The following is a 16,979-nucleotide window of genomic DNA, read 5'->3' as shown; positions in this document are numbered from 1 at the left end:
CAATATCAGAAAAGTATGTTACTCCAGGAAATAAATAAGCCAAATTCAAAATCTGGAATAAAGTGACAGTGGCGGATAACCACAATATGTGGTATATGGTATTTCCTAATAACTACATTAGTTTTTTATTTTGGACCACACTGCCATGAAAATCTTTTTCTGGGTCACTTTTTCCATAACTATCTCAATTCACATGATCTCAGGATTATAGGAATCAAAACTTGTTTATTGAAAGCGTATCCTATACATATACACAACGGATTCAAAAGGTATATCTATGATAGCAATAAAACGGTTATATCTTTCGAACAGGGTCTCTTTCCTTGTGGAGGCATTCTATAATCTAACTTATACTAGTTTTAACTGTCAGACTTTCGAGGTCTGTCTTTTCAAAGACACATTAACCTATTAAAAATCTTTGCGACGAAAACAGATGCAAGATCACATAAAAGGATTCCATAGTCTACTAAAACTCTACAGAGTTGGCCTCATGCAGCAACAATTGGTTTATCATATTTCATACACAAGACCTCTTGTTCATTTAACTATGTTTTCAACCAGTTTTTTTTAATGGTTTGCCCCAAATATATTACCCGGAATTCCTAAGTGCCACATGGTTTGCTTAAATAAAACCAGGAGTCATGACCCATTGTTCCTGGTCCGCGAGAATGAAAGGAGGCAAAACTGCCCAATAAGATCCCAATACCACACCTTATGGTTTTTACCCTCATACCTCCTAATCCTGAGTTCTGTAGGTCGGATGGCGAGGCAGCCTGTGGAAGGGGCGGTACTGCACCTGAATTCCGCACAAGGTCCCTCCTTCTGAACTATTTTCCTAATGCAAATTCTTTCAGGTAATTGATGGAGCAATTTGTGCGGGGCTGTAAGGTGGGGAGGGTGTACTTCTGCAAGGTGCAGCGTGTTATTCAAATTTAGGTGCAAACACTGTGCTCGAATCAGGGTTCAGCCTTCCGTTTACAATTAGGCGGGCCCTAGGAACCTAGCACAAATTTGCAGTCAAAGTAGTTGTCCCTGCTGTGTTGGAAGGGCGGCGGGCAGGTGCCCTCTTGTGGAGGAGTGCACATGGACCCGCTCGAGTCAGCACTACTACTTTCCTTCATTATGAAGGGAAGTAATTACATCATCAGTGGGGGGCTGTTATATGGAGACAGAAAAGGAAAAGAATAATTTAAATCCTATTAGATGTATATGATTTAATATAAATAAACATCCACACAGGAATGGAATCTACACTGTGGTCACTGTATAAAGCTGGGACTTCTGTTTGGTCGAGACCACACGGATATTTCTATTTTTTAGCGACAGTTATCGAATTATGGACTAGAACTTTCTTTTCTGTATTTATCGGAGACAAACACATTACAAATGTGCTAATCTCTGCGCATATTCTCTCAATTTGCACAATTTTAAACTTGTCAGCTAGTGTAAGAAACTGTTTACCTTCCTGGCAGACTAACTATTCGATGTGGTCATGGTTACTTCGAAAATACTGGATAGAGGCATTCCAACTCATCGCTAGGTTGGGGGGTGACCCTATACGAGCGCTTAATTTGTGCCGGTGACTGCAGGTCATTTTTGGGAACAGTGACTCAATTTCTGTTACCAGACTTTGACCCAAAGCTAGAGAATTGACGGCAGGAAAGGAAGAAGGAATAGAAAGAGAGGAAAAAGCGACAAAGAGACAGCAGGGATGAAAAATAACCTGCAAGAATGAGATAAGACAGGGCTTGCAGGATGATGAAAAAAGAGACGCATGAGATGGAATCAAGACTAGGCAGCCTTGGTATTTGGCAACGCCAGCATTCAGTAGTTCTGGTGGTGGGCTTCTCAAAAAAACTTTTGACCCCATACCAATTTCTTTTGAAAAAAATAAGATCTGCAGAGCCCTATCCATACATTTCCGGTCTCTTAGAGGATCTGATATATCCCCTACTGCACCCAAATGAAACAGGTTTTGCACAGTTTCCAACAAATACCGGACTCTGCAACAACTCTACTTGTATTTTAGAAGCAGCACTCTGTCAGGAAATGTCTTGCTATCCAAAGAGGATTTAACCTTCTACCACTAGCAGTGTCAGTAATTTAGCAAACACCACAAACTATCTAGACTTTTGGTGATTATATAATACCTGTTATAATCACCCAACTCAATGGCACTCATTTCATTGAGCTTGAAAGTAATGCTGTTTTGGCTCTACAGAGACTCCGACTTGAAACCTTCAGGTTACATACAGCTCGTTGCATTAGACAGCTGACTCCCTTAGCTAGCTTACCAGTAAATGAGTTTATCAAAAATGAGCCTTGTCCCAGGGTTGGGGACTACCTTCTGGCACAAAGGAAACCAACAATATGCCAAAAAAACACAAACAATGGAAAAGATAAAAAGAGAACAATAAAAAAAAGTTATAACAAAAACCTAAGATGTAACATGTAAACTAGAAGTACAATAGCAAAAAGGACTTGAGATTAAAAAAAACACGCTATGCAGAACATTCTCTGTGTACATCTGAGCATGCCTTGTTTCATGAGAACATGTCCCTTATATTTTTCAGCCACAAATCAAAAATGGAGGTTCACTGTGGTTATACCCATTTCTGAATCCAGTGTTGCTACCAGCTATTTGAAAATCTACGGCTCATGCTTTTGAAAAGATGATAAAACTACACAGGCAGGTCTCTTTATACTATGTTGTTTATAGCGACAACTTGTTGCCTTTTACCCGCTTCCTACTTCTTTGGGGTATCAAGAACATACAGAACTGAAAAAACAGTAGGGAAATTTGGAAAATATACAGTTGAAAGGGTTTAGAGCTTCGAACTTGACCCTGTCCGGAGACGGACTGGTGCATGGGGTTAAGTCTAGGCTTGGTTAATGAGGCACTATGCCACTCGTATATTTGCTCTGCATGTGTGAGTGAGTAAGCAGTATGTGTGGTGCATGAAGAAAGGAATCCATCTTGGGACCGATGTATGCGGATGGTTGAGAAGATGATGGTAGTGAACATGATTTGGTAGAAAGCTAAGGGACATTCCTAGACACCTTTAAAATGCGCCAAGCTACTGTGAATTGAGCGTGGGGACAGAGCCCGGTTTGAACTGGAGGGACAGCCCTTACCCTTTTCCTGCTTCAGACAGGTTTGAGTAGTAGCCAGGTACGAAAGACGCCTCATCTTTTGTGTTATTGATTCGCATCCCGTGACAGGGAGGACCCTACTCCACCCCTCCTGCCAAATATGCAGATCAAAAGAGATGTGACTGAGAAGTCTGCACAAAAGAGGCCCATCCATCGAAAGCAGATCTTGCCCAAAACACACAAAGGCTCTGGTACACTCATCTGCCAGCCAACTATAAATACTGGTTAGAAACCCAAAATGAGCGGGGGGGGGGGGGGGGGGGGAGGTGTTTGGGATGTAACAACTCACTAATAAATGCATTTCTGGTGTGTAGAGCTGAGTCCAGGGGCCTCCGGAAGGACTAGCATTGTTTGCCGTCGGGTTTCCACTCATTAGCAGCCCTCAGAGCACAAACTTTGCAGAGCTTGCATACAGCCACGCCTCCTCTTCCCTTCGACCAGTGGCGTAGCGGGGAGGGGGGGGGGGGGCGGCGGTCCGTGCCGGGTGGCATGAGTTTTGGGGGCGGCTGCTACCCTTGTCTGTTGACTCCTGGCAAACTGAGTGACTGCCCTAGGTGGCATAAAGCTCTAGCTACCCCACTGCCTCTCACAGAAAACAGGCCCAGAATAAACAAAGGACTGAATGGCTCTTATGTGGTGCAGAGAAGACTTTTACATGTAATACTATTTTCATCCATTTTGCCATTTCAATGACAGTGATGGTTGGGAAATCTCTGTCCGCCCCACCGAATCGAACTGACTAAGCTATGCCCCGCAAATCAGAGTTTAAGGAGTTTTTCACAGAGCTTTGTCCAGATTCTACACAGCAGTGAATACTAAAAAGAATTCTGCGTTCCAAGTATGCTGTCCTCGAAAAGTCAGCCTCCTTGTTAGGTTGGAACCAAACTTAAGCCCTGCATCCCAGGAGGTAACTGGGGGTATCCCCACAGCACAGTACTAACCAGAAGAAGGGCCCAGCATCCAAGAGAGGAGGATCCTTGGAAAATAGACTAGAAAACGGCATCAACCTCCACTGTGTAGAGTCCAGGCAAGCAAGGACTAGCCTCCCAAGAACATACAAGAGACCCCTTTGTGCCTCACTCAGTGTGCACTCCAGGTTTTCCCACTTGGGCCTCAAGTGTGCTCGACCCTACCTTCTAGCCTGGAGGCGTACTGTAGAGGTAACCAGGGATAATACACTTATAAACTCAATTAACTTTGCTGCAGGAGCTGCATAGCTACGTAAACTGAAATCTTGTATACAAGTGCGAATATACCCTGTTTTACTGCTTTACCTAACCATGGGTGGCGATCAGCCATGTGCCTCTACGGCTTCCCCCTATGCACTTGTACATTTTATGGGGTCGCTGATCCTTGTGCACACTGGGACCGGGTTGCAGCCTGAGTACCTGTGCACCACAGCTCTGCGACACTGTCCCCAACCTGATGATGGTGTAAACTATAAAATACCTAGGGCACAAGTCACGAAGGTATTTCCAACCATAAACATGTTTATGGCCGATTATACCTACATTTATACATGCCAGGAATTCACAAAAGGTAGGTATAAATGGATTTACTACTGCAGATTTCTCTGCCACAACTGCCCAAGGGGTGGGAAACGTCCATTACAAGGAGTTGTTTGTCTTGTAAGTTTAAGGGAAAGGTTTTTCCATGAAAAAATATGCTTTGCCCGTGGATAAAAGTAAAAGAAAAAATGTGAGTTTGAACGACGAATTCTCTTCCCACTGTGCTCAAACGGTCTTATGTATATTTACAAAACGGGGAAATAGGAGCCTGGGGGAGATGTCACAGGACGTTACCGGCAGAACTTTGAGAAGTTTTAGCCACAGAAAGTACAGCAATGTAGCGCACCGCTGATTGTCACAGACTGAATAAATATCAAAATCTAGTCGGTCAGTTGAAAAAGAAATAATACTTTAAAATGAAAATACAGAAAACTCACAAATCCCACTTAATCAAGGAATGTTAAAGAACACAGGTTTCGGTCCTGTTCTGCGCAGTACTGGTTAAAGGTGGCTTCATCAAAACCGATCTCCTAGCGCATAATAAGATCAACATATAAAAGGCTATAAGAGTTCAGCATAATGTACAGCTCACGGTTGTCCTAAATGCTGAACGTTTTTCATATGGGAGTCTATGGTGGTACCGCTGGTTAATCACTCCTATTTTGAGGTAGAATATATTGGCACACATCTGTTTTTATGACCCCAGTAGAATTTCAAACTTGTTTTTTCCGTTTTTTTTTTTTTTACACACACATCATACTCTGGGATCCAAACAACCCAAGATGGGAGCAGTCAATACATCTGTGCCCTCGGGAGTACTAATGTCATATGGGTGTTTGAGGGTTTTGTCAGAAGGTACTTCTACCTACCTATCCCAATACTTTCAGTGGTCTGGCCAATGTAGACAAAGACAGCCCTTAGAGTTCGGTAAGACATAACATAAATTGACTTACCTTTTGAACAACTAAACGCGTTTCAGAAATTGCAACACAACTGGCATTCTGTAAGGCCAGACACTCCTCTGGTTCAATTTAAATGGCCGTCGGCATTGAAAAGCTGGGTCTTTGGAAATCATAGACAAACAGCCACTTTTAGGGGGGTAAATGGAAAGCTTGGGTCTTCCTTAACTTCTTCAGGAAATGTGTAACTCCGAGCCGTAAATGCTAAGCTAAAGAGTCAGTCCATGCAATCATTTGTCCCAGCTTGTGTTGCGCAGGGGTGGAGGAATCCCAAAGTGTAGCTTCTAACACTTCTTGCAGACAATGGACTGGGTGGTCCAGCTTCTCTTGACGTGACACCAGGTAGTTGACGTGATAGTTCAATAAATATAAAGCATTTTCTGACATGCGAAGCAAAGTTGAGAGTGGGGCAGAGTAATATAATCACCACGCCCTGACACCACTCTGGGGCTACTCACCTAGGCATCTGATATGTTTTGGGTGTATAATAGGATTGTAGGCTGCAAAGGACTAGAAGACAATTGTGTGTGTTCCTTAGGTGGCCTCATTTGGCCATTGGGAGAAACACTCATGCTGAGATATGCACTGTTAGCAGGTAGGCATGTGCATCCGGAGAAAATTGAACATATTACTCAAACTTGGTTCAAACTCAGGGGAGGTAGCGAAATTCACAGTTCCAGCATCCAGGAAGAGCAAGCACGGGTCCAAGTAGGACCTTGTTTGAGGCAAAAAAGCTCAGAGGTTCTGGTTCATGGGATTAGCAAATATTCAGTTATTGGGCAATAGGGCAGAGGTCCAGTTCCAATCAATCCTAGAGATACTGCCACAATTTAGGGGCTCAGCCTTTCAGGAGAATTAGCTGAATTGTGGGTTTTCGCAGAACTACAGAAACTTGGCTGGAACTACAGCACAATTATAATTCCAGCCTCTCCATAAAGACATAAATACTCCATTTGTGAACTCATTTCTTCCCACACACATTTTGGATAGAGACAGACGATGGAAGGACCTGCAGACATTAAGGGTAGAGGGAGAGGCACGTCCACAGTGGTGGTTGTACGCATGTACACATGAACCCCTAAAGATGTGCAACTATTTCAGCTGGCACAATAGTTCAACACACTTTTTCAACCGCCCACTTAAAGTGGTGGGAAAGAGTCCATTGCGAGGGGGGCTGCATGAATTTTACATGGGAGGACAGTAGACCTCGGGCTGGAGTACAGGTAGAAGGGCTCCGAGTACCACAAAAATATACAAACCACCAATCAGACAAGCCATCATAAAGGGTCACATAAAATGCTCCCTCAAGAACTATAGGACAACACTTTTAGTGTCATCCTTCTCACAGCAGCAACTTGGATTATGCAGGAAAAGCACTGGGGCTGGCAGCTTGATGGTTCATCGGACCAGTGGCAACAACATATTCAAAGATAGAGGTAAACTTTGTGGGTAAGAGTGAAAAACTACACAGGGTGGAGCAGATCTAACATGCATCTGCAAGCCTTTCTCATCTGGCATGATGTGTTTTTAAAAAAAAAACAATTTGAACACTGTAAATGACTATCTGATCCCACGCCACACTGTAAAAGACTATCTGATCCTCTGCCACACGGCTCTGCTAGGACATTGAGATGTTTCTCCATAGGGCAATGGCTCTGAAAGTTAAGTAGTAGTCGGTCAGCATCAATTGCATGTCAGGCTTGTCTTACATATGGGAATGCCTCTCCTTAAGCTGTCCTGGCCTTTCAGATGCACTGGCTCTTTGTTTGCCTGGCATGTGAGTTACTCTACCCTAGGATCCTTTCGCCTTCCAAGTCACTGTGCACCAGATGATCATAGTACCTTTTACAGCTGCAGTCAGGTGCTCCTGACCAGGACTCACCATGAGTAGCTCACTGCAGTCAGGGATGTTGATGTCCACAGAAATGAGCTGTGGGGCTTCCTTATTGCAGCTTGACAAGAACAATTCAGAAATGTTGAAAGGGATGCCATCGAGGTAGCTCATTGTGAAATTCTGCAGCCTGGGAGATAAAGAGCAGAGACAATTATGTTAGCACAAGCATGCCAAAAGCAAATGACAGGGAGGTAGTTACAAAAGTACTGGAGTATCAAATGTTATGTAACGCAGGTTGTTAGATCAGGCCCTTTATTGCTTACGCCGTGCCTTGTATGAGTTAGCATTCTCTGCACCATTTTATGTTTAGACGCCATTTTAAAGACAATCGAAAATAATCTTTGTTATTTCCGAGAAGTGCCCTTTGCCGAGTTTTGTTTCTGCCATGAAGAACTGTTAATGCCAGTGCATAGCCTTCCCACTAGATAGAGGCCCTCTCCCACTTGTCTGGTAGCCTTATCGCAGTACTGGGTGCAACGGCCTTGGACTGTGCTGGGTTTCGAGAGCAGATTTTTTTTTTTGTATTTTACTGTTCAGCTGCATCTGCCTGGGAAATTCCACTATGGGCGTGTTTTTAACTAATCATGAAATGTACATAATGTATCTCTATGCTTGCTGATCTTCAGCTCCCTCTGCACCACTCCTAGAGCCTGTGCAGACGGGGCTGCGCTCTGAGTGTATACGAATAAACAGTTCTTGGTGTATATTCTCCACTGTCCTTCCGACTTCATTTAGTATGGAAGGCTGAGAGGTGGTCTACTAGTGACCCCGTGGTCCCAAAGTTTTGCATAGCACATGATTCATCAATTCCTTGAGCTCTTGGTGACCGCTGCTACAGTTAGGTCTGAAATATGCACAGTTTTCCAATAGAGGATCCTCCATGGAAGACATGCAAGGAGAAAAAAAAAACAATGGATTTAGGCCTAGATCTCTGTACTGGGGTGAATGTTTGACATTGTGCAAAATTCTGTCCATACATTTTTTTTTGCATTTGTCACTCCGAGTGTGGACGGGTGTGTCCAGACGTGGGTCCCGTGCTCTCCATGCCACTGGAGTCAAGCTAGCCTGGCTGATGAGGGGTGATGCCCTGAAACAGGTCCCAAAATGCTTGTTTCCAGTCCAGATAGGACCTGGCCTCGCAGTTCGGGCTGGACTGTTCCCACAGGGAACAGAGGCAAGACTGATTTGCTTATGGTAGCAAAACGTAACACAGCTAGACTATGGAGAGCCCCACTGGCTCCTAGGCTGAACAAATGGAACAGTTATATGGATTGGCACATGGTGGCAGAAAAAAACATATATGAGAGAAGAGGATGCTCAGACAAATGGACAAAGGTTTGGGGAAGGTAGAATGAATACAGAGGTATGATACGTGCACCAATGCCACCAACAACTTAAAGAAATCAGATAGTACCGGTCTAAAATAGAGGGGGGGGGGGGAGGTTGAAGACTTAACCACTTGTACCCTGAAACTATACAAGTCTGCTAATAGGAATGCTACAACCTGATGTTCGTTCTGCAACATGTAACATGATAATGATGGTGTATTGCTACGCTGATTGTCAATTGTTTGATTTTACTGTTTAAATAAAAAGATTTTTATTTATTTATTTTTTACAAAAAAAGGCTGATTTGCTTATGGCTGGGTCTGAACAGGAATGGCATGGGGAGCAAAAAAACGATGGATTTAGGCCCAGATCTATGTACTGGGGTGAATGTTTGACACTGTGCAGCATTCTGTGCATCAATTGTTCTTTTTGCAACTGGGGTGGCATCTGATCCATCCTTGGCCCAAACAGGTGTGGATGATGTTGTCTGAGTTTTTTCCTGATGGTGGTGTTCTGTTGATGAGGGCATGATCATGCAACACTCCACCTAATTCATGGGCATGTGAATGGCATATTTGGTTTTCCCTGTGGGGTGCTTGGTGGAGAGGCTCCGGTCTTATTGCCCTTACACCTACCTTGTGCCATCTGTGATCGAATTACTACAAGTATTATAAAACCTGCGGCCATCTGTGTTGACAGTTGACTTTAAAGCCGTATGGTCTATACGAGTGTGTATTAGAGTTTGTTTTTGGGGGGTTGGTGAACTGTCTGTTTCATCTGAAACTAGATTCTATTTATGCTGAAATCACAATTTTCAGACTTCCTAGTACTGGAGTCAGATCTGCTCTCATCCAATATTGTTCTCAGTTCTATTTCAGTATTTTTTTGTGATTTCGTATAATTATGTAACTAGCCAAAGAATGGTTGGTTCTTATTTCGTGGCAGGTAGGGCACCTTGTTTTTGAGACAGCCTATAGGCATGGCCGTGTCACAGGAATGGGGCTAACATGAAGCCTTGGGACACGAGTAGTTCGACAGGGGAGACAGATGGTTTAAGATGTAACTTTGGGGCAATTTGCAGGGTTATGAATATCTCAGCTCATAATTGAATACCCATGGTTAGATAATCCTGTTAGGCGCCTCCACAGTGTCTTGCCCACATCTCCTGGCCTCTTGTTTTAATACTCCTAATCGTCCCATCAATATACAAATTTACCCCCAGTCTCCGCAACATCCAACTAGATATGACCTGAGCGTACTGTACCTGTGGCTTTCTGCATTACAATTTAGTTACTCCACATTGCAATGTCTTAGTTTGCCTTATTTATTGCTATCCCCAGAGCTTTCTCCTATTCAAAGTTCTCCCTGGCACAAGAACCCTCCCTGGCTCACAGCACGTCCCTTGTCCCAGAACTCATTCCGGTCTGCAACCATCCCTGACCCAATATCAACCCAGCCCAGGAATTGATGTATAGTGTGTATAAAGGCATGCAGTGTGATTTGGTGAGGGTGTGGTCAGTTGTGTCATAGTGGTGTTGTACTTATGTGGTGCAGGGTGGTCTGGAGTGAGTGATATGATGGTATGTTGTGTGTCATGATGTGATGAGTTGTTGGGTGGGATTGGTGTATTGTATCACATTGAATGGTTTGATGTTGTGGTTTGACGATGCAAAATATGGTGTAGTGGCATTTATTGAATGGTGACATAGGGTGTTGTGCGGTGAAGTTTTGAAAAGATATGGCATGTTCTTTTCTGTTGTGACGCTGCGTCGTATGGTGTGGTGTTAGAAAGAGTGAGAATCGTCATAGTATGGTGTGGTGAAAACTTTGAGTGGTTGGGCAGGGTATCAAAAGGCAACTGTGTATGTATGTATGAATATATATATATTTATTTTACCACTCTGGGATGGGAGAAAATCACCACTGTTTATTCCACTGGGTCACCCCAGACAGGACGCGTTTCGGCAGCGCAACAGCCTTTGTCACCCAGTAAGCGCCATTTTGTAATCACCTTATATACACTATTCTACCATAAACAATACACTGCCAGGTTTGTTGCAAGCAACAGTTTTACAGAATTCAAGCTAAAATAGTGAAATCATGGCAGGTATATACATTGCTGTCTAAAAGCCCTCGTTACTTTTCAATGTTTGCAGCGCATTAATGCACATGTAGAAATCACAAACATTTAACTTGATGTCCCCGCCGGATTACATGACCACGTGAACGTGCTCCAAATGGGAATGTAGCATCTAATATAGGCCTTAGTCAGCCATAAATCAGGCTAATTACGGCATCCTTTCAGTGCTCAAAGTCACAATCCATTTGATTGAACCTTTCCGGCAATTAGGTATTTTAAAAATACGTACAATGCGCGCTAATGAAATGTTACAATAAAAAAGGTTAAACCAATTCCTTGTTATTCACACATACACACTGCACGAGTTAAGGTCTGAAAATGCTAGTATAATCTTTCAGTCTGAATTTGCCAATGTAGCAAATGTTCACTAATAGGGATAAAAACACAATTCTTTGCAAACTACACATACACAGTTGGAACTGTTTCAGTGCCCTGGCTACTGGCTAAAACATCAGGCATTCAGGAAATACAAGATGTATTCAGGACTGGAGAATCGTGCATTGCGTTCTCATATGTAAAACTTCAAAGGGGCCAAACCAGTCATTTTTCGTCCATATATATATATATGTTTGTGTTTTCTACAGGACAACTTACCTCACTTAAAAATCTAGCGAGTATCACTCCTCACCTTCCAACATCCTGCAAGATAGGATACAAAAATATATTAGCCTACTGAGTGATCACTTCACAATGGAATGAATATATATATCTCATCATTTAAAAACAACCATGAAAGCAATAGAAAATATAAAGACATTACATATAAAATAAAATGTAAAAAAAACACCCAACAAAGCAGTTTATCCAGAAATTCAAAGTTACCTAAACATTTATAATAAAAACATCCTGTGATTCTGGGCAAATCAAATCTACCCGTGTCTTTAAAATAAAATTTAAAATGTGTCCGTCGGTAAGCAACTGGTGCTCTTGTGAAGCGCTGGGATACCTTCCAGTCAAGTTCGCGCTATATAAGACTCAGTGGGAGGGGTGCGGGGGAGGGGGGGGGGTGTTGCCCTATGGCAAAGGGCAGATTTTAAAAAGGAGCAAACACTAGAGCACACTCGGGGTGAACTGTATGTAACAAAACCAGATCTTCTTAAAATCGTTTGGCAAAAGAAAGTAAAATGCAATAAGGTTTGGATAGAATACTCGTAGCATGGGCAGATCATGATAGATGACCCTTCAAACTAGCCCAAGGGAAAGCATAAATAGCTTCGGACAATACCAGATATGAACTTAGTAAGATCCGATTCCAGGTGTTGTCTACCAAATCCAAATGTGGTTCGGCTCTCAAAGTTGTATAAATCTTAGTTTGAGCTAGTTCCACAACTTCCTTAGCTTCCCTTCTTAGGGCTATAGAATTTGCTTTTAGCCACCCTTTAACTCTGGTGCTTAAACCTCAAGAATTCGTAAAAATTAAAGGTCTGCCCAACTTGCTGGGTGTTTGTTGGATATAGGAAAGCCATGGAATCCAGGACTCTAGTTTACAAGACAGGTTCTCCTCGATGACCTCTGTGTTAAATGTAGCCTGCGGATTGCACAAATCGAGCACCATAGCAGAAGAGGGGCAATGTTAATCAAACCTTTCACATACGCGAGACCCAACTCCTCATGAACAGTATAGATAGGGCAGCGAGCTGGTAGGTCTAAAATACGTCGCATACCTTGTTTTCCAATGTCTGCAGGGCTTTCGCGTTCTTATACCCTCACACCCCTAAGCCATAGTTTAAAACAAGTAAACACTTTTGTTTTACACATCTAAGAGCATGCAAATGGGTTTTCTTCCAATAGAGGATGCCAGAATGAAAAGGGACTCAACAGTGTTTGAGAATCTCAGTGTCCGTTTGGATTGGCACAGTGCCCAGGATCCTTGTGAATCAAAAGTTACACCTAAGTAGGGGAATTCGTGTATTCTAGCTACGGTCCTGCCATGTATGACCAGCTGCAGGACTGGATATTCTTTGGTCCACATGCCATACCTATGGGTTTGGTTAGGGGGGCTTCAAGATTCAGTTTGGCCAAAAACATAACAAAGGTATCCAGTAAGAGTTTAAGCCCATTAGAAGTTCTTGCCTATAATACAGCATCATCTGCACACAAGAATACGAGGACAGCCTTATTCTTAGCCTTGGGCTTGTCCCTACCCCAAATCAATTAGGGCAGCTTCAAGCCCATAAATGCACAGTAGAAATAGTAAAGGGGCAAACACACATCCCTGTCTCGACTCCTTCCCCACCACCCCAAGACAAGCTAATCGGATATGTACATTCACTGTTCGTACCATATCTAGCAGAGGCTTCAAGATTGCAGTAAAGAGTACGTGAAAAAGTAACTATACCCTGATCTACCCCCAAGCTCTGAAGATTTCCCACAATTTAGATCTCACAACACTGTCGAAGACAGAGGAGAGTCAATGAAGGCCAGGCAGATGGAGCTGCACTTGGCAACTGTATATTTGCTGATCAAAAGATGAAGAATGAGACATTGTTCCAAACATCCATCATGTCTAGGCCCCTGCAGAATCCATACCACACCCTGGATAGGATTAGTTTGATATTGTATGGAATGATGTGACATGAGCTGGTTGGATGGGGATCAGGGTTGTGCTGTTTTGGGGTGTTGTAGTGTCATATGTTGTCGTACAAAGCGTTGTATTATGGGACTGTGTGTTGCAAAGAGTGATATCTGGTCATATGGGTGGCATGCTGTGGAAAGTGATTGCAGCGTTTGGTGTGATGTGATCAGGTTGCATACATTGTTCAATGTTGGCAAGGGTGGTGAAGTTTAATATAGTGTTGGCGGTGTGCAGGATGGCTTATTATGCCATGAATTGTGCAGTCATCGGAGATAAATGTTTTCTGAAGCGATCCAGGCTACTGAGTTGGTGTCATTTGGTCTTAGACACATTGAGCTCTGGGGAGCCTTCCAAGTTGGGTCAATGATTGTGAGTGGCTCAACACTCATACAACATTTCTCTTGCTTCTTGAATAACAAGTCTAATTAGTATTTCTCATTTGATTAACAAAAAAGGAATCAAAGAGTTGAACGCTGTAATCTGCAGGTAATACAAAATTTCAATAGGTTTTCTTACTGCATAAATGTCCCTGAAAAGAGTACAATTGATCCAAAATGTATACAAGTTATACCAACTTCCAATTTATATATTTATTTATTAGCATCACGAGCATTTCAACAATAAAAGCTGTATAACAGAACACTACCAATGGTACATACGTTACTTACCATTTATAAATTATATATACATGTTTTGAGACTACCCTTTATGGCACTGAAAATCAACGTTAAAAGTTAATTTAAAAAAATGAATTGCTGATGACTAGCTGGCTTTGTGAAGTTCCTATAACATAGAAGTGTTTTGGAAATATTTAAGAGAGTCCTGGTGGCAACATTTAGAACTTTGCATAGTATTGTGAAAGAGGACTAGTGAGAAAATGAGTCTTGTGTTAGTGTGTAAGGAAAGGTTTTGTTATATGAAATATATTCAGTAGTTTCAATCTTGTGGCTGAGGCTGCACTGGTTATCATAGTTTCAGAGGGACTGATTACGATATGCGGGGAGACCACCACCGACAGGCTTTCAGTGGAATGTCTCCCCGCCAGTGGTGACTGAAACACCGCCCAACACATTACGATGGTGGGTGTTGTGTTGGCGGTCAGAAAGACTGACCTACACAGTGACAGCTTATATTTAAGATTCTTTAGCACTAGAGAATTGTTTTGAGGTTTAAGCCGAGCTGTCATGTGGAAATATAAATTTTTCCGATCAGTTATGTCCCCTATCTTGGACCCCAACGGTTTCATGTATGAATCACAAGTACATGTATGTTCCCTCCAGTTCCAGTTATGAAGACACAAACACATGTGCATCCACCGTCAACATGTCCTCTTTCAGATCCGCCATGAATAGGCTGGATATTCCATTCCTAAGTATGAAAGGCCACCGGCTTTATATGGTTCACTTATGCCATTTTACAGTCCAGGCAAGTAGGCCCTGATTCTGTCATCAAGCTTTTCTTGCCTTCTGCCTCTGAAAGCTCCAGTCTGAGCCTGCATCTGTGACCATGAACTTTGTCTCATTCCCTGCGCGGCTCACGATGCCTGACATCAGCCTGTTGCCTGCCAAAAACTGTATTTCACCTTCGAAATTATCTGCTCCGCTCCCTGCCCAATGCATTCCTGTCTAGTAGTTTAAGTAAACATTCTTCCAGTTACCGAGCAAAGGCCCGGCTTCTCTGTCTTTATGCAAGTAATTCATAGCCCTATTATTATGGAAGACTTCTGCCCTCGCATCTAGTGTAGACACTTAGACGCTTGTACACGCACTAACAGTCAGTATAGTCAGTATAGAATAAGATTCTACTCTAAGAGACCTCTCTTTTGGATAACATAGTTCTTTAAACATAGGATGTTAGATATGATTTGGGATTAGGTTGACTTGACCCTCCAGACATCTGTCGCCACATGTAGAGCTAAATGTCAAGTCCCCTTCACCCCCTAGTTGCACGTCAATCATACGTCATGCTGCTGCGCGCGCATTTCTGCCAAGTATTTCTGCTGACATTGCGAAATTCTTTCATGGAACCACCCTATTATGACATCATACCTGATGACGTTCTTTAGTTACACCCAGTTACGCCTACTTTTGCTACGCATGTATGTTTTATCTTCACTATCAATTGTTACGCCTCCTGCATTTGCTTCACTGTAATGCCTATTGTATAAAAGTGATTACTTATCAATAAAGTATGTACTTCACTTCCTGAACCTCCGTGGTGATGGAACTTGGAGTCAACGATTCGAATCGTCCATTGGAATAAAGCCCATTCCGAACCTCTAATACCACGGATTTTGCCTCTTATTTTACTGAGCTATTTTTATTATGTTTCTGTATCAAATTAAGTCCCGGTAATTAAATTATTTACCACATGAATGGCGCCCGAATAGGGACACTTTCTCATCTCACGCGCCGGCGGTGCGTTGCAGGCCCGGTCTCCTGCCACAGCTGGACGGACAACAACGCGTACCAGCAGGATTTCCTGTATCTCCCTCCGGTCAAGCGGGGGCGACTGAGGCTGCGATCAACACCCAGACGAGGCGGTGAGAAGTGCGAAGTATCCCGACCAGAGCCTAGCTGAGAGAGCAAGATCCGAGGTATACAGAGGCCCACCAAGTTCCGAAGTTCCGAAGTTCCGAGGTTTCCGATGTTCCGAAGTTTTCGAGTCGAGTCCAGTCCGGTCCAGTTCAGTTCCGTTCCGAGGCCTTCCGTTCCGAGCTACCCGGTGAGTACCATTGCTGGGGAGGCGTTCTGACGTGCACATAGGTTGTGCCGGTCAAGACGGGTTTGGGTACACAAATCCGGTCTGCACTGTTTTAGCAGTGTATCTGTACTGTTTAGCAGTATATCTAGTATATCAAGTATATAAATTCAGAATAATTCAGTTAATGCCGAGTATTATGTTTAATGATTAAGTTTCCTTAGATCGTCATCATCATTGTTGCTCATTTAAATGTTAAATGTTAAATGTGTTAATACGTCCTGCATATTGTGGTGTGAATGACTGTTCATTATTGTGTTTATTGTATTAAGTTTGTTCAAGATCAAGTATCAGATCAGTTCTCAATATGCCGCTTTTTTCGAAACTAAGACAGATCACAACTAGGAAAGGGGTACTCGAAGAAGCTGTTCCTATTCCTCCTAGGGACACTCCAGGGTACTTCATGTATCATAAACACGGCTTAGACGCTATATTATTTCTTGATTTATGGGTAGACTACACCAAGGAATTACCAGAAAGTCAGAGGTGGCCCGCAGCTGGGACCTGGGATGCAGAGTGCATCATGAAAGTAGAGGAAGAGTTATGGAAAAGGAAAGCTAGACAGTCACAGAAAGACGCCGTTGAGTTATGGCGTAAAGAATCTCATAGACGTACGGAAAAAGCACTCAGACAGGAAGAGAAAAATAAAGAGAATTCAAATA

General features: G+C 42.9%; 1 protein-coding gene across 1 annotated transcript in view; it reads right to left on the bottom strand.

Annotated features, from left to right (window-relative positions):
- The window catches only part of UBAP1L (ubiquitin associated protein 1 like), an 81,767-nt gene that overhangs the window by 54,763 nt on the left and 10,025 nt on the right, over positions 1–16,979 (bottom strand). The window contains exons 2-3 of the mRNA XM_085644567.1: positions 11,577–11,621; positions 7,503–7,641 (exon numbers count right to left, since the gene is read on the bottom strand). Of these exons, the coding sequence (XP_085500693.1) occupies positions 7,503–7,625 (123 nt within the window). The 5' untranslated portion in view covers positions 7,626–7,641; positions 11,577–11,621. The remainder of the gene's footprint in view (positions 1–7,502; positions 7,642–11,576; positions 11,622–16,979) is intronic.

Source organism: Triturus cristatus, chromosome 3_1, assembly GCF_964204655.1.
Source record: "Triturus cristatus chromosome 3_1, aTriCri1.1, whole genome shotgun sequence".
NCBI classification, from domain to species: Eukaryota; Metazoa; Chordata; class Amphibia; order Caudata; family Salamandridae; genus Triturus; species Triturus cristatus.
This window is presented reverse-complemented; position numbering and strand designations above follow the sequence as displayed.